Source organism: Lonchura striata, chromosome 11, assembly GCF_050655825.1.
Source record: "Lonchura striata isolate lonStrDom1 chromosome 11, ASM5065582v1, whole genome shotgun sequence".
NCBI classification, from domain to species: domain Eukaryota; kingdom Metazoa; phylum Chordata; class Aves; order Passeriformes; family Estrildidae; genus Lonchura; species Lonchura striata.
In genome coordinates this window covers 2,624,338-2,645,534 of record NC_140713.1, presented here as the reverse complement: position 1 = coordinate 2,645,534, position 21,197 = coordinate 2,624,338, and the positions used below count along the sequence as shown (strand labels likewise).

Here is a 21,197-nt window from a genome sequence, read left to right as displayed (position 1 = left end):
CTCCCCTCTGGGGTTTGGTCCCTGGGTTTCGAAGGACAAGTCCCGCCGAGGCTGGCTGGTCTACTGACCGTGCCAGCCATGTGCTCTAGGGCTACTGAGCACACAGACTGACAGATCTGCACTTCTCCAGGAGTGGTTTCTGCGGTTTGAAGCGATGTTACTGGGTTATTTTGCATAACTGATGGAGAAGAGTTTTATATGCAACATTTGTGCGATGTTTGTTGAAGCAAATTTACTTTCTTGTCTTTCTACCTAGCCCTGTGATGCAGCAACAGAGGGTGAGCTATTTGCATCTAATTAATGTAGGCTGGCTTATAAATACTATTTTGTGTACTTTCTGTATGTTGCAAAAGTAAAAACGATCCAGGTGAGGCCAGGATGTGTCCTTGTATACATTCAATTTTAAACCCTTTGTGCTTCCTAAATTGTATAATTGTATAAACATGTATTAAATTAAACTCTTCTGAAATGCAATTAGCTCCAGAGTGAACTCATTTGTACAGCCTTCCTTTTCTTTGGGTGGTTTTTGTTTTTTCTTAGGCTGGTGGGGTGGTGGCAGTAGGAGAAAAAGAGGTGAGGAAGGCTTGCAAGCTTTTCCTTGATGTGGCAGGGTTGGATTTGCAGGAAAATGAAATGCATGTCTGTTGTCACTTCTGAAAGGCTGCAGGGAGATGAACTCTCTCAATTCTATGGGGGTGATCAGTAACTCTGAAGAGAAAGCAGGGCTGGCTGTCTTCTTTAAGATGACAATGATTCTGCTTTGAGCCTTTGCTCCACTTTGAGAAGGAAAACAAATCCATTCTTAAGCTGGATTCAGCATTGATTTAAAGTTTCTACCTGAACTAAGTAATTTTTTGAGAAATTGTAATAGGTTACTGTGATGCTTGCATCAACCTTCTGTGTTTGGGACCTGGGGCATGTTTGAGGGAGCATCTTTCTGCCTCCAAAGCTGAATGTCACTCTGCTGCTCTGCTCTCAGAGGCTGCCACGTTGGGTTTGTGTAGAATCAACGCTGTGGGGTTTTGTGGGTTACATGGTTTGTGTAATGTGACAATGTCTTTGGTGAGTTTAATGAGTTCTCACTGTAAGGAATATGTCTCTGTGCTCATAGCCTTTGGTTTGATCAGTCCTTGGAGAACAATGCTGATGGTTTAGTGGCTCCTTGAGCAGCAGGAGGCTGAGTGTTTTCTAGTGTTCACGCCCTAAGTAACATTACTTGGTCTTAGTGCCAGTTGTTGGCTGATGGCAAAGTTGGCCACTCTTGTAAGGAAAATTGGATCAGCTTTGTTGTGATCAGTGACACAGAGCAGGGGATATTCTTTCCTGACAGTGCCCCTCAATGGTAACATGGAATGACCTGATTTCTGCAGAATGTCCACTTTCAGATGATAACCTGGTAGTTAGAAATGCAGGGTTATTATAAAATACTGTGATTCCAAAGGAAAACTTTGCCATACAAGAATACATGAAACTGTGTGTGTGAGATGCCAGAGTAAAAGCAGAAAACTGGAAAAAGTGCATTTTAGAAGAATGATGTCATTTATACTGCATATATTATCATTATTAGCATAACACTGCTAATCTGATCAGAACTGAAAACACTTTTTCCTTGCTGTTGTAGAACAAGAACAGAGATAAAACAAAAATGAACACTCAAAATGTGCAGATAAATCAGTGTGGTAAGATAACCTAATATAAGTTGTCATTATAGTCTGCATCAGTTTTACAAAGTTTTAGTAGACTGTGATAGGCCTCTTGTGGGGTGGTGAGCAGTTGGGAAAATGTGCTTTTTCCTAGTTGCCACATTTTGGATACTGTGTTGGATATGCAAAGGGTAAATCAAATGACAAACCTACATATACAGTAAAGCACACCCCCATAAAGTCTTTTTTTATTTGCTAATATTTATCCACATTGTTACTGTATTTTAACTTCTCTAAGAGCCCCCAAACCTTGTAAAGTTTTACAATAAACAATACCTTCTGTCGCTGTTACAAATAATTATCAAACATGTCTTTTAATTATACCCCAGAGACTAAGAAGCAGATTTTTCAAGTCTGTTTACCCGCCTAGGGTTGTATGAGGATATTTTGTGTTATGTCTCCAACTACCTGACTGAGGGCTCTGCTGCTGTGGTGCATGATTTATGTCTCCTGTAACTAAGTACCACGGAGCAGCCTTGTGCTCTTGGGCTCTTCCCTTACTACTCCATAGATTTTCAACTGTATTTGCACTCTGAATATTTTAATGGCTGTGTATTATTTACACTTAATACACCTTGCAATTGTGAATTTACTATTTAGTAGCTGACATCTGACTTACTAAGAGTTACTAGTAAATAAAGGCCAGAAATGTTAAAAGGAGGCTGTTACTCTGCAAAGGAAATCATGCTCAACTAACAAACTATAGACATAAATATTTCTTGGTTTGTTGTTTGGGGCTGAATAGAAGTGATGTAGCTCCGTTTTGACTCCCTTTTCCCCTATTTTTGAAATACATGTGCACACTACATTTGGGACAGGTTTGTTGTAGTACTGACTAGATTAACATATAGAAGATATAACAATTTTAATGAAGGTTTTTGTGTTTGCTCCTAGACATGAAAACGGATCTGAACTTACTGCTTGAATGCCTTAAATATCAGATGGACTGCCCTCTGTCTCAGAAGGAGGCTTTGATCACTATCTATTCCATTTGCCAACAAAACAGTAAGGAAGGCTTTTCCTTAGAAACAATGCAGTCATTTGTGTTCACCATGTATGCTAAGAAACTGGTGGGCACTGTAAAAATGTCCAAAGGACATAAGGTTGGAGATGTTGGAAAATCTTAGAAGCCTTTCATTTTGCAGAGAAACAAAAGCAAAAGTTCCTGTTCTTTTTTCCTCTTGTAGGTGAAGCGAGTGAATACTTTCGAGAAATTGGTGGTTTGATGTTTATAAATGACCTTGCCAAGTCGAGTGCTCATTGCATCGTAAAGGAAGCAGCTTTGTTTACATTGGGGATTATTATAGAGAGTAATGGTAATACAAATAATAAAAATTAGTATTGTTAGTATTTCTGAGTGCACCACAGCCCCTGTCATTACCTGTGCTCATGCTTTGTCTCCATTTTCTTTTGGTCTCACAAAATGAGACTACAAGATTGTCAGTTGGAGCAAGGGCAATGAAGGTGTACCAGTTGCCCTGTCCATCCCCAGATTTGATCAGTACCTTGTTGACTTGTGCACACACGGTGTCTTCAAGTTTCCAGACACCTGCACCCCCCCTCTCCCTCAGCAGCAAGTGTTCAATGGCTGCAGGATTGTTGCAAAGCTTGCCAGGGTCCTGGTTGGTGTAGAGCTCACTGTGGGGGGAAGCCCTCAGTCACTTCATAGTCCTGCCTGCCTCCACTCCCCACATACTGGCCACAACTGAGACATAAAAATTTAGGATTATGAGTGGCTTACATAGGACTTAATGGTTTTCACTTTCTGTTTTCAGTGTATTGTCAACAGACTTTGTGTACTTCTGCATTGTTTGAAGACCTCATTTTATTTTTAATGAAAAAGGATTCTGGTGTGAACTTGAAAAGAATGTCTGTTTATGTCATCTTAGTACTGGTTTCAAATAATAGTAAGTTGGGTTTTTTTCTGTGTTACAACAGCACTCCTTTTCTGTTTTCCATTCTGCAGTACAAAATTTGGAACATTCAATAAGTAATGTTTTGGTGAAGTTAGTTTATAAAGATGAATGTTTGCATGTACCTGAACCTGAATTGTTGCAGTAGGTCATTGCTCACTGGGATTTCCTTAAACAGCAGAACGTGGTTTAGTTCTAAAAATATAGTTTGCCAATGCAAACCCATAATTTCTGAGAGTGTATAGAAAGAGAGAGACATAGAAAGGTTGTTTACCAATATGTTGATATGATTTTGTATTTCCTTCTGGGGAGGATATGTGCTTAGGGAAGGGAATGTATGTATGTAAACTAAACTTGATGTTAAGATTTTGTCTGCAATTGCAATTGTCTCTGGAGTCTTGTGTGTATTCTCTTTTAGAAAATGGGCAAACCTATGTCAGAGATACAGGCTGCATCAGCCTGCTGCTGCAGTTATTCAGGTACAGAGGGTTGAAATTCAAACAGACAAATAATGGACTGGTTGGCAGCTATGTTTCCTTGACTCTCTGGGACTTGTTTGCATTGTCCTTAACAGAACAACTCTCTCCACCTCTGAGAAGAATGTTTCAGATGAAAACACTGATCCCTGCTATCAGCTCTGGTCCTCGGTGTGCAGCACTCTCTGTGCCTGTGTCAACAACCCCCAGAACGGTACGTGTTGCTCTGAAAATTGTGAAAGAACTTCAAAGATATTCTCCAAATTGGTAACACCTTGCTTTCATTTTTACAGTTCAGCTGAAGTTTCATTTCATTGCCTTTTGATTTGGGGTAATTTGTTTTTACTTTTCCAGAAGATAATCAAAACATTTGCTGTTCGGTTTTTCCCTATGCCAAAGAGTGGCTTGAGAGTCACACGGAGCCTGAGATAGTTCGTCCCATTTGCTCATTTCTTGGCCTCACAGTTGCAAATAACTGTAAGTGCAGCTGAAGTTTTACACACGTCTGCATTTGATAAAAGGAGGTTTAATTAGAGAGCTAAATGTTTTTTTCTTTCTTGTCAATCTCTACAAAGTCATTTGCTGTTCTTCCAGCTTTTACTCTGACCACTGTATTCCACCATCTTTACTTACACTACGCTGTGCTCAAGTCCACAAATAGCCACCATCTGGTCACATTTCATAGGCTCAGTAAAACTGTTTGGATTCAAAGTGTGTCTAAATTGAAGTCCTCATTACATGGCTGAAAGCAATGACTTAGGTAGAACTCAGGCATGATGTTTGCCATTTGTGTGCACATATTAGGGTCATGTTTTCCTGTAACTGTTTTATATGCAGTTACTACATTTCTGGAGATTGATGTATATCCAGCTTCTGTTGTTTAAGAAATGTAATGACTAGCACAGAAGAACTCTGATGGACTTAGTTGGTGAAATGCTAAAAGAATTTGCAAACTCTGTCACTCAAATCACATTTTTTCTTTTTTCCACTAAGCATATGTGCAGAAATATTTTGCTTCTATTGGAGGATTGGATACATTAGCCAAAGTTCTTCTTGAGCTTATGCATGATTCCTGTTTGAGTCACTCCAGCATGAAACTTGCAGTGGTAGTAACAAAGACTCTGGATGCCTGCATTGCTAATAACTGTGAGTGGAAAGACACTTTTTATCTATGGTAATTTAAAAATGCAATTTTTAAAGTCTTGTGCTGGGGAAGGTGTAAGTGGAGAGTGATTCAGTTCATCTGAGGTGGATTACTGCCCCATTGTTGCCAAAATCAATACAGTGAAATTTAAACTTTACTGAAAATTAAAAATAAGATGCTTCAGCTTGTGCTGGGTAAGTAAAGCTGTGCTCTGGGCCTGGATTTGGCCAGTCAGTTTGGATCCTGGAGTTAGGCCTATGCCTGAAAAATAAATTGTGTAGCCTTAGGAAGCTTTAGTAATTCAGAGGTGGAGCTGCACAAATGTGGTGTTTCTGCACAGCACACTGTGCTCCGGTTTGCTGGCTGGGTACTGCTCTCCTGATGAGGTCTTTTGTATTCCACAGAAGGTTTGCAGAAACCTGTGACCCTAAGGAGCTTGTGCTGTGGCCATGGTTGCTGTATCTCACACTTGTGCAATAAGAGCTTCAAATGGAAGTTCACAAACGTTTAAAAGCACAAACCTGTACCAGTTCTGAGGGTAGTTTCAGATCAGTTGGGTGTGACAGGACTGGGCCTCAGCATGGGTGGACTAGCAGTGGTGTTGCCAGTGCCAGGAAGGGCTTGGCCCCTGCTCTTTTTATGGCAGATACTCTGTGTGTCAAAGCTGATCCAAATCTCTCTGGCTCCATGCTGGAGCTGATAAAGGACGTGGAGAAACTCAGCAGGGATCTCCAAAGCTTGCACAGTGCAAAGCCCTCATTCATCAGATCTTCTGCCTCATCTCTGTGGAGCACACAGGCTGGGAGGATGGGCAGGGTTGGATTTGGGAGCAGCACAGGGGGATGGGGTAATCTGAGCTGGTAAAGGTGAAGCAGGGCAGGGCTGAGCAGGCCCAAGGTTTTGAGGGGTTTGTAGGGTTCCATCAAACCCCAGCATTTTGTCCTTGGATAATTTCTGTACACTCATGATCTGATTTATTTTCCTTCCAATTATTTTAACAAACAGCTACCATGGGTGTTGTCTTGGCAAAGTATCACACTGTGTCAGAGCTGCTGAAGCTGCTGTCCAATGAGACACTGAGCACAGGGGAAAAAATCAGTATCATTCTAACAATTGGACACTGTACTGAAATTTGTGGTAAGATTTGCTTTTTATTTTTCCTTTCTGTCAGCTTCTCCTAAATTCTTACAGACTGACTCCTCCAGTGGGATCACTTCATCAAGACTGGAACATGAGAGAGAGTTCTATTAAACAATACAGTGTCAATATTTGGATAAGAAGTTTTCTGTAATGTTCCATCCTTAAATTTTAAAGCTTGTTAGCAGGAAGTGTCTTTAGTAGCTTTGAAAAAGTAGACTAAACATGCAAGAATTCAGAGCTGGGTTTAGGGGTCACAGGGAATAATTAATCCAGACCTGAAAGCTACTGCAATCCAGACATAGCAAATTAGTTGTCTTGAGCTCTTTTTCATGGTCCTTAGCACATACAGCTTCTGTCCACTACTTACAAGGCCAGTAATATTTGTAAGAGCAATGGTCTTTAAGACACAGATGCAGTAGGTAGCCCTGAAATGTTTTTGTCACCTTCCTCAGGGCTTGCCCAAGCATATCTGGTGCAAATACAGCACTTCAGTTGGTATTTTGTGGCAGTGCAAGCAAAGAGATAGGGAAGTTAATTTGTACTTCTGTTTTTTCTCATGTATGTTTAGATTAACAAGAAAAAGGCCTTATGTTCAAAAATTCTGGTTGATTTTTATCCCCTGAGTGCCAATATCATGTTCAATAATTAGCTCAATAGGTCATAAATTTATTTGAGCAGACATTTTTTCAGGAAGAATTAGTGAAACAAGACTTAATGGAAAATGTCTTTTGAATAGAAAGATTATTAAACTGATAGAAAAAAGGTTTCTCCAAAAATGTCAACTGTCAAAATAAATATGTTTAGGTTTTTTTTATTTCTTTTTTTATTAAGTTTAAAGAAGAAAGAACTATGTTTAGCAAGTTATCAGTTATATGAACACATATGTGAATGAGATCACAATAAAAATTGAGCTAATTATGTAATAAATGAGGAGGAACAGATCGGCTAGACCAGGATTAAACTACTAATTCCATTTTGATAATTATAAACGTTGAGATTTTGGTATTTCTGCATCTTAGGCCTCACAGGAATGTCACCTATCTACTCCAAGAGTAGGTAATGGAACAGAAGAAATACAGGAGTCATTATTGAAATGTTTTAGGCCACAATTAAATGAGCTTGGAACTCCATCGAATAAGTGGTGTCAATCCCTCAGTTCTCTTACAGAAATCTGAGTTGTGGTCAAATCATCCTGTGTGATGTAAAGCTCTCCTGCTGTCACTGTAGCAGGCTTGGGTCTGTAATGAAAACCTCTCTTTCTACAGAAACTTGCAGAAAGTTGCCAGTATTGGCTCCTAAAATTACTGTAAGGTTAAGGTGTGTGGGGCTGAAACCAAACCTTTTCCTTACCATGTCTTTTCTAGAAGAAAACCAGTGTGAGCTGCTTCAGAACAATGGTCTGCCACTTATGATTCAGATATTGACAGAATCTCAGGACGAGGAACTCATCAAAGCTGCTACTTTTGTGCTGCAGAACTGCAAACAAATGAGTAAGCTTGCTGTTGCTGCTTTAAAAATGACAGTGATTGTTTCCATCTCTGTGTTCTGCTGATTCCACAAGTGATTTTAACTGCAGCTCCTTTGTGATTCTGTGAACTCCAAAAGATGTTTGTTTTCTGCACAGAAAGTTGTTTATTTGTTATCAAGAACTGACTTAGTCAGAAAAAAAGAGAAGGAAAAATTCCAACAGAGTTGCAAAAAATGCATTTGTGAAACTTCCCCATGTAGTGCCAGTTCTTAAAGCTTTCCCATCTATAAATTGTGCGGAAAATATGAACATTGTTATTCAATACCCAGTGAATACTCTCTTCCTGGGGATGTACCATTAGAGGGAGAGAACAAACCAGGAGATAATCAAGCCTGAAACCACTGTGTCTACATTAATCTCCAATATTAAGATTTTTTTTTTTTTCTGAAGCAGGGTGTATTTTTAGGCCCCCTGTTTCAGTTTTATATTAACTATCTGTACAATACCACCCATGAAATAGAGAGACCTTGTCCTCTAATCTCTAGAGTGTGGAGGGTGTGCAATTGCTAATCAGGGAAAACCAAACCTGTATCTACATTTCTGTGCTGCAAGCACAACTGAGAGGTTTGTGTAAGACTGGGGGGTGTGTGGGAGAATGCATTGTAAGAGAATAGAGAAAGTGCTGCAGGCAAGCTCACCCCTGATAAGGTGCAGCTGTGTAAAACAGGTGACCATGTCAAGGGGAAAGGAGCACTGGAATGCTGAAGTGCACTGAGCAATGACAAGGGGGTAAAAGGGCACACGGGTGTTATGCATAGGGCAAAGGGGTATAAAAGGCTGCAGTGGGGAATAAAGAAGTGCTGATGCTTGCAAGCATTCATGGTGTCAGTCTTGTGTCCTCTGTCAGGGGTGTGGAGTTTTGTAGTGTCCATTAATATGGAATTGTCTTTTTTAAAAAATGCAGAGACTGGTACTAGTCAAGAACCCAGTGTTATGTCAGTGAAAAAGTCTTTTTTTTTTTTTTTTTTTTTTTTTCACAGTATTATTGTGCAAACAGTTTATAGGAACTGTAATTGCAAGCTCACCTCTTGTAACTGCAGCTTATATTTCAAGTGTGTTAACATTTATGTATTAACCTGTGTTTTATAAAAATTGTTTTTTGCACTAAATTGTTGGGGCTGCCCCTCATCATACTAAAATATAATAAATATTTTTAAATGCTAATTGATAAAATATTAACTATTAATGTTGTTTCATATTTTATAAAGCTGAACAGTTGTCTCTGAAATTATGTGATAACTCATTAAATGTGAACAATGCAGAAGAATTGGATGTGCAAGTCAGAAAAAGATGTCTGCAAGACTACTGGAAGAAAGCAAAAGAAATTTTACACAGAATTAACTCAGTTGAAAAACAGCACAATGAGGTTGGCTTATTTACCAAAATAGGATGAAACTAATCATATCTTTCCAGAGTTTAAGGAGAAAGCAAGAGTAAATCCTTAAGATAATTTCAGTGTGAGCAAAAAACCCAGGAAAAACATTGGATTTGTGCGAAACTACAACCTGCAACTTTTATCATTATTGTAGATCAGACTGAGTTACAGGTGTGCAGAGAGTGGAGGCATCTGTATTGTATGAAGTATTCTAGTTTAACCCAGATTTTCTGTGAGGTAGAAAAAGAAGTTGAATTAATTTTTAATTGCTGGACATTTAAACCTATAATATTAATATTTATGTGCTCAGGGTTGTACGGCTGTGGTGGAATAGATGATAAAGGAGAATGCAAACATAAGCTGAGATAAAGTTGTTTAATTTTTTCCTTGTGCTTTAAAGCTGCTAAGTATCTGTGGATTTGGAACAGCAGGTTTATAAGTTATTTAGATGGCTCTTACTTTCTAGCAGTGCCATGCGTTAGTAGCAAATTCCTTACTTCAGCCTGAAATTAGCACTTAGAAAGCGCCCCCTCAACACCTTCAGTAGCATTGCTGTCTTGTTGCCTCTCAGCTCAGTCAGGGGGTTTTCTGAAGCTTCTCTGGAGTTTGCTTAACCATCAGAGTTTGACTATCTAGTTAATCCTGGCATTGGATTTAGTTAACACTTTTATAGAGCTTACATAACCACTAACCAGTATTTTTCAATACAGGAAAAAGTGCAAGGAGAAATATTTGTAGATGAATCTTCAGTAGCCAATTCTGAAGCATTAAAATCCCATGAAGTGAATCCTGTTGATCCAAAGAAGTACACAGAAGGAACACAGAAAGATGTCTGTTGTCCACAGTTGACCTCAGAGTTGAATAATCCTGTTCTTGCTCCATCTGTAACTTCTGCTCCACAAAAAAATGAAACAGTGAACACTATGGATGCAGCTTCTACCAGACAAACTGAACAGAGGAACATTCCAAGTTCAGTCACTGAGCTGCAAACAGACAGTGTACCGCAAAGTCACAATATAAATGGAAAAACTGCTTGTGGAAAAAATCAGTCTGGTCTTCAGGGAGGGTGAGAATCTTATACCTAAGCAGAAATACTAAGTTGTTTTTCTTTAGTCATTCCAGATTGACAGACTTTAAAATTATCTTTTACTAACTATGGGTGTTTTTCCTAGTAGAAAGATGTAGCCCTTTGGTGGCCCATCAGAGATTGTTTTTGAGGTCACAGATCAAAGATTACAGTCATTGCAGTAACAAAGCTGCTGATCTCCGAGTGCTGGTGTTGTACAGAGAGCCTCTTTCAGGGCACGCTGAGTGCCTTCAGCATAGTGCTGAAAATCATCCATGGCTTTTGCCCCAAAGTTCTCGCTGGTGTAACAGATCAAGATTTAAGCTGTTGGTTTGGACATAACCACAGTGGTTTCTGTAATGTGCACTTGCTAGGGAAGCAACAGGTAGAGAACTACTTGGAAAAATACTGAAACTGGAGTGTCTGCAAAGTAGGGGGAAAAGTTTCTGCACCTCTGCTGTTCTCCCCTCATGTTCCAGTGCTGCCCTGCATGGGAAAGGAAAGGAACAGTCCTATTTGGGGTTGTTCTCTTGCTCGTTGCTCCCACACAGATGCTAATTTTCCTCTTTTTCTTTTGCTGCTTATGTTTATCTTTCCTATTGATACACCCACAATTATTTACAGCTAACTTCTAATGGTAAATACAGATTCCATTCTCTTGAGTTTATATCTGGAATATCTCTCAAGACAATCAATGGAAAAGTAAAACAAAACTACATTTTTGGGGGGTTTTATGTTTTGTTTTGGGCTTTTTGAGTTCCACGTTTTTATTGTACTTTTTTTATGTGTCTGGCTGCACCTTACTCTGTGCAGTTTCCTGGTATTATATTGTTACTTTGCAACTACCACAGAAATCACCAAGAGCCTGGATATTTTCCATGGTACATTCAGGTAAATTTTGCTTTGCTACTGATTAGCATAATTTCACGGCTTGTTTAGTTGTTGTTCTGGTCTGATGCACAAAATTCTTAAAATATCAATTAAAAAGAACCCTCTTTTTAAATATGTGTTTGTGTGAACACAGGAATTACTGGAAGGTAACCATGGATCAGGCTTCTTGCTCCTGCAGCTTTCAGAGTCAGGGACACAAAAATGCTCCACCAGGGTATCATAGCAGTGTGTTTGTTGCACAGAAGTTAATTGGTCTAAGAAAAGAAGAAAACCAATTACCTTTTAGAGTATTTGCTGCAAATGATGAAGGCTAAAGTATTCTGAAGACTTTGTGAGAACTTTATGTGCACTTGCTAATCCTTATGTGAATCTGAATTGCAAATTACTCTGGAAACCAGTGTTAGCTCTGCCCTTCCTGCTGAATAGACTGCGCAGAATGCCAATCACAGATCTCTGGGAAACAGGTTTTAACATGCACTGATTACACACTGGGTGCCCTAAGTCCAGTAACTTGGGATAATTAGAACAATTTTTTTAGAGTTTTCTCTTTTATATATTTAATATGGGTTTTTGTTGTGCCCTTGGAATGTGTGTATTCATTTGCAGGTAAATGTACCTTGGTTTTATTGTATTATTATTGGTTTTAATTTGATTACATTTTGATCTTCCCAGTGAACAGTTATTTAAACAACCAGCAGAGACTGTTAGAAATATGAAACAGACATGCATACCAGGTACAAATAGCTACACATATTCCTTTCTGAGCTAATTTTGTTCTTAATGAGATTTTAATTAGTTTTGCATACATTTAGCACTACTTTTTATCACTTGTTATGTATCATTAAATGACAGAGGTGCCTTATGTGTAATATCCTTTAACTGGTTGCATAGTGTTGGAATTTTATATTGTACACAGTTTTACCAGGAGAACATTTATCCTACTTTTCTTCTGATACATATTTTAGCTTTCTTTTTTTAAACGATTTTAACTATGCAAATGAATGTATCAGAGATTGTACTGGTCAGTGAAAGCCACTAACAGAAAATGGAGGTTTTTGTTCCTGTGCCTGTAAGGCTGGGATAGAACCTGCCTGTAAGAGTGACTTTTGTGTTATGCTATTCCTACATGGTGAACATGTGTTTAAGAGAAAATATTTTCAGATTTGCATTAATCCTGGTCTGATACATTTATTTCAGAACTGGGATTGGTTCAATCAAATCTTTATTCATTATTTACTTTCCTGTTAATTTATAAAATTACTGAGTATTCATTAGATTAGAATTTGCCAGAATGGGAGCTTTATAGGTGACCAGCTGATTTCCAGGTTACATCTGTTTAAACTGAGAATATGTATTATTCCAATAGATTACATTTTTCAGCATTTGATTCCAAACAAAAATAAAATTTATAAGGTTTAGTTAAGCAATATGGGTTTACTGGGTTAATTTGGTATGTTCAAGTTGAAGTAATACCCTTTGTGAGAGTGATGAAAAAACATTGCATTGAACATGGTTATTCTGGAATTACAGAAATGTGAGGCATTTAACTTGAGAAATTTCATTAGGATTTTCTGCTGTTATGTTAATTAAACTTTAATAATCTACAAATAGAAAGTGCAGTTGGATTTAGTTATACTATGGCATGATTACCATGGCGAAAGAGGTTACATTTCTTAGTGACTTTTTTCCTCCTTCATTTAGATAAACATCCATTCTGCTCAGAGAAAACTGAGAGAGTCAAAAGTACTTCAGTTACACCTTCATCCCATAAAATGGCAGATTTAAGGTGTTTAGGTAAATATTATCTTAGATCTTTCTTTCCAGAGTACATAAAGAAGCCCAAAAGAGTCAGCAGTACAGTAGGTGGATTGACTTGACAGAAATTGTAACATCTCTTCTATTACTTCCAAAGTGTTAACAAAACCTGAGCTGCTCCCTTCCCCTTCCCCCTAATAGAAAAGATAAATATTAAAATAAAGCTGACAAATTGCAGTTTTGGTCCATGTAATAACATGGGTTTGCTGACAAACAGAACATACAGTAACTTAAAAGATGACTCCCTAATTAGAAGAATACTTGAGCAGGTGTTTTCCTCCTTTCTCTGCTTTCAGAGAGGGAGGAAGAACACACAGACCTGCTCATTTCCCTCATTTATTCTCCTGCTAAGCCTCCTCAGTGTTCTGCAGCCCTTCTCTCTGCCTCACTGCTGTGAAGTACAGGCAGGCAGTTTCATGGTAATCCATAACTACAGCCCTCCATTACCCCAGGCTCTACTTCCTCAGCCTGCTCCATCAGTAGGTCATGAGAATGCTGCTGGTACTGCGGATTTATGAGTGGATTTTGTAATCAAGCCAATGTTTCTTTATTTAAAAACCCCCAACAGAACAAAAACCCACAGAATACAAAAGACACCCCCCCCGCCCAAAGCAGCCCATAACCCACCTTTGAACATTATTTTTATCAGAGTTGTCAAACTAAATTCAAGTTGAGCTTTAGCACTGCTTTACCTTAAGGTAGAATGTTATAGATACTTGTGCCCATCCTGTGACTCCTCACAGAAGTTCTCCTTTAGCTAATGTAACTTAGCCATGAGAGCATCCAGGGATATCTAAACCATAAATTATGCTAGGAATGTCCTCAAAAATGAACAGCAAGGCTTCCTGTGAGGGCATTGATGCCTAAACTACATTTAGCATTGATTTAGATTAATACAGATAACTGTTACAACACAAAGTTTTAAAAAAATATATATAGTACACAATATATATATATATATATATATATATATATATATATATATTTTTTTTTTTTTTTTGGCTCCTGGATAAATGTGCAAATGGAACTGAGTGCTGTGTCTTCCCATCCCACCAATATTTGTAGTTCTGTAGAGTATCTGTGCCTCACTCAGTACTTTTGGAGTGGAAGTGCAGTATAATTTAATTGCATAAAATGTTGAAAACAATTTTAAGAGAGCAAATACAAAGTATTTCAAGAAGTCACATAAAAATATCATGAATGTGGAAAACCTGAAGTCAAATTTATCCTAGCGAGCAAAATAAAACTCTGAACTTTGTGGTGGTTTCTTCAGAAGCTGTGATTGCTATTTCTGCAATATCCTATTTTTTCCCAGGTTGCATAGCCGGAGGACTGTCCTTGAACAGTAAAACCTTCACCAAGATGTTGCAGAGTTGCCTGCATAGGTGTGAGCACCACAGAGTCATCCTGGAGGCTGAAGAAAGATACCGAGGGGAGCTCCGCAGGGTGGCCGCTGGTAACAACAGCAGATGTGCAACTCACCAGAGTATGGAGTTTATGTTCAATACTTGGAACCTTTGCTTTGGAATTGCACTTAAAATTCTGAACTTTTGTTTATTTGCTTCTGATTGTCTTGCTGTTTTAAACTCAGTCATTGAATTTGCTTTACAATGATTTGTACTAAGTGAGATCAGAAGTGGCCATTTCTATTTTGAAGGATCTTGTGTGTTTCTTGCCATGTTGATAGATGCTCATTATGGGCTTTCATTAGACTCTCACATTGCCGGAAATAGTCAAGTCCTAAGAGAAAGGAATGTATTAAGTTAAAATATGTGTGAGTAAATGTATGGGCACACTGAAGTAATTTCATTCAATATTCACAGAATCACAGAATGACTGGGTTGGAAGGGACCTTTAAGATCATCAATTACAACCCAGCCCTAACACCTCAACTAAACCATGGCACCAAGTGCCACATCTAGTCTGTTTTTAAACACATCCAGGGATGATGACTCCACCACCTCTCTGGGCAGGCCATTCCAGAACTTTATCACTCATTCCATGAAAGTCTTTTTCCTAATATCCAACCTTTTTTTCCTTTGGTGCAGCTTAAGACTGTATCATCTTGTTCTGTCATTTGCTTCCTGGAGAAAGAGACTGACCCCCACCTAACTACAACCACCTTTCAGGGAGCTGCAGAGTGATAAGGTCACCTCTGAGTCTCCTTTCCTCCAGGCTAAACACCCCCAGCTCCCTCAGCCGTTCCTCACAGGGCTTGTGTTCCCAGCCCCTCACCAGCCTTGTTGCCTCCTGGACACGCTCGAGTGTCTCAAGATCCTTCCCAAACTGCGGGGCCAGAATCGGACACAGCACTCAAGGTGTGGCCTCACCTGTGCCAAGCATAGGGGAAGAATGATCTCCCTGCCCCTTCTGGCCACACTATTCCTGATACCCTTACAGGTCCAGGATACTTAATGATCTTAATGAATTAAATAGAAGCACATCCTATATTTTTCTGGTTTAAAGAGGGTATTCTGAAAATTAAACAGTTACTACTTACTGGCATTTATACTGGTGCTCATTTTATATTTTCCAGAAATGCTGCTGGCCCCAGTGAGGAAAGACAGTCTGCTTAAAGAAATACCAACTTTTAGGAGCAAGAAGGATAGTTTCCAAAGTAAGGGTTTGGTTTGGAAACTGGTATGAAAAGCCCTTACTGTCTGTATATTCTTTATTCTTTACCATGGGAGACTATAGATAGAAAACTTTTTTTTTTTTTTTCCCATCTAAATTCTGAGAATAATCTGTTTATTAATTAGGCCAGAAAATGCATACTCTATAATCAGAAATTGTGTGATACACATTATTTCCCTGCAAAGTTATCTGGCACTTGCTGTGTTGATCCTGTTTTGAATCCTGTCAGGGTTACTTCCTTGGCATTTGCTATTTCTCAGTTTTTTGTGGCATTGTTTTCTAAAATGGAGAGGTTTAGTCAAGCTTAAAGCAGAGCTCAGCTTCCTGAACCTGGATTCAGCACCACTCCTTACGAAGTTCCAGTCCTGTTTTTCCATTAGACCCATTTCTGTTCCTGCTGGGAGCTCTTCTGAGAACTTGGAGCTTGTAATAAACAGCTACAAGGGAAATCCTTAAGAATTAATTATTTTTTGAAATTAGAATTAAAATTTGAATTTTGAAATTCCCACCAAAGTTTTGGTTTTAGTATTCTTGTTTTCAAAAGCCTTGCTCACATGGTTATTTTATTTAATTAATGCCCAGTAAAAGCTACTACGTTGATTTTTGAATTTGTTTATATTTTCCCCTTCAGATTCAGTAATTGATTAATTTGTCTTATGAAAGCCACAGAGTTAATTTAAAATGTAAATAAACCCAACCAAAGCAACTGTATTTCATCTTGAAATCCCATTACAACGATATATTGTCTTTAGCAAGTATGCATTTCCTGCAAGCTAAAGTAAATGGAATTTTCCAGTCTTTCTTCCAAGATCAGATTAGTGGTATGGCTTAAAAGATGGTTCTCTCTTAAATTTTAATTCCGAAAACATAACTTACGTTTTATATTTTGGGTTTTTTTCTAATAAAGGTGTGTAATGTTTTATTGCTTGGGTTTTTATTGTTTATTTTTAAGGCATTCTTTTGACTCCAAATAGAAAAGACAAATCTAATGCTTCAAAGAGAGATGAACATGGTAGAAATATTAGGTGGACTAGCAACTATAACTTGACACCTGCATATGAAAAGTGTGAGTATTACCAGAAAATGAATTCTCTGATACGTACAACTGAAAGCTCAGTATTTGCATTTAGGTCAGGGCATTGAGAGAAACATCTGTCCTTGCTATTGGAGATAAATGGCTATGAAATTAAATAAACTATTACACTTTTTCTTACAGAAATCCACTTGAAAAATCAATAATACTATTATTTTTTTCTGGCTCATCAATAGTCCTTATGTCTTAATGTGGATTATGAGAAAAAGATCTAAGGAGAATGAGATATTACTGACAAAGCAACATTTGCATATTCTGATTCATTAGAATAAATGTTCCTTTACAGTTTTATATCCAGTTTTTCAGTATATTTTAGTTAGTTTAAAGTGACTAAGTGGCCTCCCTGTTCACAATTTTGTAGCTTTACAAAAAACCCAAGATGTTAACCTGAAGAGACAGAGAGTCAAAGAGATGTGCAACCAGAAATGTCAGCACTTAAAAGAAAATTGCACACATTCACTTGACAAAGATGAGGTTAGTTATGCAATGCCTAATCATGCACTGATGTGTTTATAAATGACCAAATAAAAGCACCAGGAATTGCGTAGTTTCTGTTTTAGTCACCTTTAACAGGAGCCCAGTAGCAAAATGAACTTATTAAAAATATATTCCTGTGTTTATTCTACTCCAGTCACACTGATTTAACCCTGAATTGAGTTCAGTATTTTTCAGCTGACATCTTTTCAGAATGAGGATCTAAAGGTCTGATTTTTCCTGTATTGATGAACATTTTCACAGTATGGAAGTAACAGAAACCTAAAGGAATAAACCTGCTAAAAGAATTAACTATGTAGGCACAACAGAAATGAAGATCACAGAAAAATACTGTATTTTAATAAGTGGTGGCAGTGAAGAAACCTTGGAGAAGCATTTTTCCCTTTACAGTGGGACCATTTCTTTACAACTATTATATGTTGAATTGCCAGTAATGTTACTTCCACATGCAAAAATATTATGTATATTTCCATAATTCTTAATGACACAAAAAGAATTATTTGCAGGGCAATAAAATGTGTTCCCTGGCCATGAAAATGAGACCTCTGAACAAGAGAAGAGTCCTAAAAGATTTCACAGCTGAAGAAATCAACTGCCTTTTGAACGGTGTCCAAAAAATGGGCAACCACTGGAATTTGATTTTGTGGTCTTACCTTTTCCAGAAAGGACGGACAAGCGTTGACCTTTCCAAGAAGTACTACAGGTTACAAGTGCAGGTACTCATCACTGAATTTTCTACTGATGGCAAATGCTGGGAGCCCAGTTTTCATCATTAGCCCCTGAGCTGACTTGCAGAAATAAAGACAGGCTTCCAGAGTGGGATTGTGCCTTGTGTCAGTGCAGTGCCCATGAGAATGGTCTCAGATGTAATTCCATTAGAATTGGAATTGATGCTTGGAGAGAGAGAACAAAAGTAGGAAACAGCCAGAGTCTTGGAACTTGCCACTGCCACCTGACAGGGTACAAGGAGAATGAGAGTGTCACTAAGACCTCTGAATTAATCCCTGTGTTTATCAGGAAGTTGGTCTCCTGTCTGTTCAGCCTCTGTTGTTATGCTGGTCTGTGAGAGCCTCTGCAGCAGTTTCCCAGTGATTAATCCATGCATCCCTCACACAGGGAGCATTGCTTCTGTGCCTTGGAGACCATGGGAGCAATTAAGTGACAAGCCTTTGTCTACTAAAAGCTGGTCTGTAGTTGTGCAGTGGTTTGGGGCAACATTTATCTTGATATTTTCTCTTTTATGTCCACTTTTATAGATGAAAAAAGCTCACAAGGGACATCAATAACATCATCTGCAAGTGCTTTGGATTTTATTGCAGAATGTTCAAGAACAGCCTTTGTAATACTGAGGTCTTGCCAGAACAACTCAAACCCTTGTAGAATTTAGGTTGTCTTGGACTCCTGTTTTTCAGTGACAACTGACTGAATTGAATTGTTATGCATTATAATTTTAATTTACCATAACTTGACAATTTTTTAAAGTAATGCTATCGTAGGCAACAAAATCTCTATCAGTAAAAATTACATTAATTTGGAACTTAATTTAACCTTCTTGAGCATTTGATCTATGTAACTTTTGAGTTAACTTTTTGTGGCTGTATTGCTAAAATGAATACTTTATGTCTGAAACTGCTGTTAATGTTGTTGTGTCTGAATCCGTTTTCTCTTAATTAGTGAAATGTTTAAAGCAGGTGGAATATTTTGTCGTGTTGAATATGCTGCATGTGCAGAAAAATGTCTCTGTGACAAAACACTGTGTGGTTAAACAGTGCTGCACAGAGGAGGCAAATCTTTCACTGCTACAGAAATTCTGTACTCACTGTTGAACTGAACAGGTATTGGTAGAATTTGGCTTCTGTTTATAGTTGGACAGTTTTCTGGTGTATTTTTCAAGTAAGTGAGCAGAACCAGTATTTCTGCTAATTACACATTTTTTATAGAATTATATGGGCCTTGGTAACTTGCTTTTTCAGTGATAGCCTTAGTATTTCAGTTGTATTGTTCTGATAAAGGAATGGTGAATCAATAGTTAATTTATTATGGAAAAGGTTTAGTTATTGTATTAGCACTAGGTTTTCACTCTGATGTGGCTTGAATGCTTGAAAACAGGCAAGGTAACCAAAACATGTAATAAAGATGATGCCAATGATGCAATAAATATGTCTTCCAGTATTTTCAGCTGTTGCAATTTGGGGGTTTTTATTTTTAAAATATTAAAACATCTATAAAAGATGCCTCTGAGTGGAGCTGTTGCCAGTTGCAGGGTTGAGTATCAGTGGAACTATTGGCAGAGTGGGAGCCAAAAGGGCTCCTGAGGTGGAGTGCTCCCAGGGAGGACACTGGGATCCCTTACACACTCCAGGTGTTTTTCCAGGGATGCCAGCTTAGTCCACACAAGCTGTTGCTTCACCCTTCGACTGAATGTGTATTAGTATCCACATTGTCAAGACCTGAAATATGTCTCAAGTCACTAAAATATGTAAGGTGTACATCTTTACTTTCCACAAGGTGAGAATACTGAGTTGTAATACTGACAATTTACCACAACTTAAGTGTAGTTCAGATTGGAAAGGCCCCGTGGAGCCTTTGGTCTCCTCTCTTTGAAGCAGGACTGAGGTCAAAGTTTTTCAAGTTGTTCAGTGCCTTATCAAGTTCTGAGACTCTTCAAGGAAGGAATTCCTGCTGCCTCTCTGAGCAGCCTCAGCTCGTGCTTCACCTCCTCTCACAAGGCAGGGGCTGGAACCACATCACTGGAACATTCTGGTGGGATCCGAAAGGGAAGTCAAGGACCCAGGAGCAGGCAGAAACCTGAGGTGTGAATTTGTGCAAGTCAGTCTTTTGCTCTCCTTTGAATTGACTGCACAGTTTTGATCAGTTTAATTTTCTTGCACAAGTGCTTTGAAATCCACATGTAACAGGCACCACAAAACCAAACCTGCATGAGAATAGTTAATGTCACTTTTAGGTTTTTTGAGCCACCCAGGGCAGTATCTCAGCCCTTTGAAAGGCTGGAATGACTGACAAACCACCCAGGAAAGTCTGTCTGTAAAAACCCCGACGTGCTCTCCTGGTCCTGTTGGTCAAACAGAGGGTGTTAGGGTGTGAGGATGGGGTGGTAATGATCAGTCAGCAACAATTTACACTGTGTGCTCATCCAGATCTGCTCCCAACACTGCCGGCACCGGGGCTACGCTGGCGCGGGCGCGGCAGGGGCCGCGGCTGCGGGGAGCTACCGGAGGGTGCGGGGAGCTACCGGGGCAGGAAACAAAGATCAGGAGAAGGTATTGTGAGGAGGTCCCAGGAAAGGTACCGGGGTATAGAAGAAGGTACCTGAGCAGGTAAGGAATGTCATGAGGAGGTACCCGAGCAGGTACCAGGGACGATGCAGGAGGTACCCGAGCAGGTCCGGAGGTTCCCGAGCAGGTACGGATAGAGCCGGAGGTTCCCGAGCAGTGCCGGAGGTTCCCGAGCAGGTACGGATAGAGCCGGAGGTTCCCGAGCAGGTACGGATAGAGCCGGAGGTTCCCGAGCAGTGTCGGAGGTTCCCGAGCAGGTACGGATAGAGCCGGAGGTTCCCGAGCAGTGCCGGAGGTTCCCGAGCAGGTACGGATAGAGCCGGAGGTTCCCGAGCAGTGTCGGAGGTTCCCGAGCAGGTACGGATAGAGCCGGAGGTTCCCGAGCAGTGTCGGAGGTTCCCGAGCAGGTACAGGTAGAGCCGGAGGTTCCCGAGCAGTGCCGGAGGTTCCCGAGCAGGTACGGATAGAGCCGGAGGTTCCCGAGCAGTGTCGGAGGTTCCTGAGCAGGTACAGGTAGAGCCGGAGGTTCCCGAGCAGGTACGGATAGAGCCGGAGGTTCCCGAGCAGTGTCGGAGGTTCCTGAGCAGGTACAGGTAGAGCCGGAGGTTCCCGAGCAGGTACGGATAGA

At 39.4% G+C, this 21,197-nt stretch overlaps 1 protein-coding gene across 1 annotated transcript in view; it reads left to right on the top strand.

The window, feature by feature from the left end:
• Positions 1-20,770, top strand: part of LOC116184064 (telomere repeats-binding bouquet formation protein 1) — a 30,821-nt gene extending 10,051 nt beyond the window's left edge. The window contains exons 5-18 of the mRNA XM_085589332.1: positions 541-573; positions 1,622-1,679; positions 2,074-2,148; positions 2,891-3,019; positions 4,035-4,095; positions 4,191-4,306; positions 4,438-4,569; positions 5,086-5,238; positions 6,242-6,373; positions 7,741-7,866; positions 9,113-9,270; positions 9,990-11,970; positions 12,938-13,030; positions 14,367-20,770. Coding sequence (XP_085445458.1) covers positions 541-573; positions 1,622-1,679; positions 2,074-2,148; positions 2,891-3,019; positions 4,035-4,095; positions 4,191-4,306; positions 4,438-4,569; positions 5,086-5,238; positions 6,242-6,373; positions 7,741-7,866; positions 9,113-9,270; positions 9,990-10,349 — 1,533 coding nt within the window. The 3' untranslated portion in view covers positions 10,350-11,970; positions 12,938-13,030; positions 14,367-20,770. The remainder of the gene's footprint in view (positions 1-540; positions 574-1,621; positions 1,680-2,073; positions 2,149-2,890; positions 3,020-4,034; positions 4,096-4,190; positions 4,307-4,437; positions 4,570-5,085; positions 5,239-6,241; positions 6,374-7,740; positions 7,867-9,112; positions 9,271-9,989; positions 11,971-12,937; positions 13,031-14,366) is intronic.
• Positions 20,771-21,197: the final 427 nt, after the last annotated feature.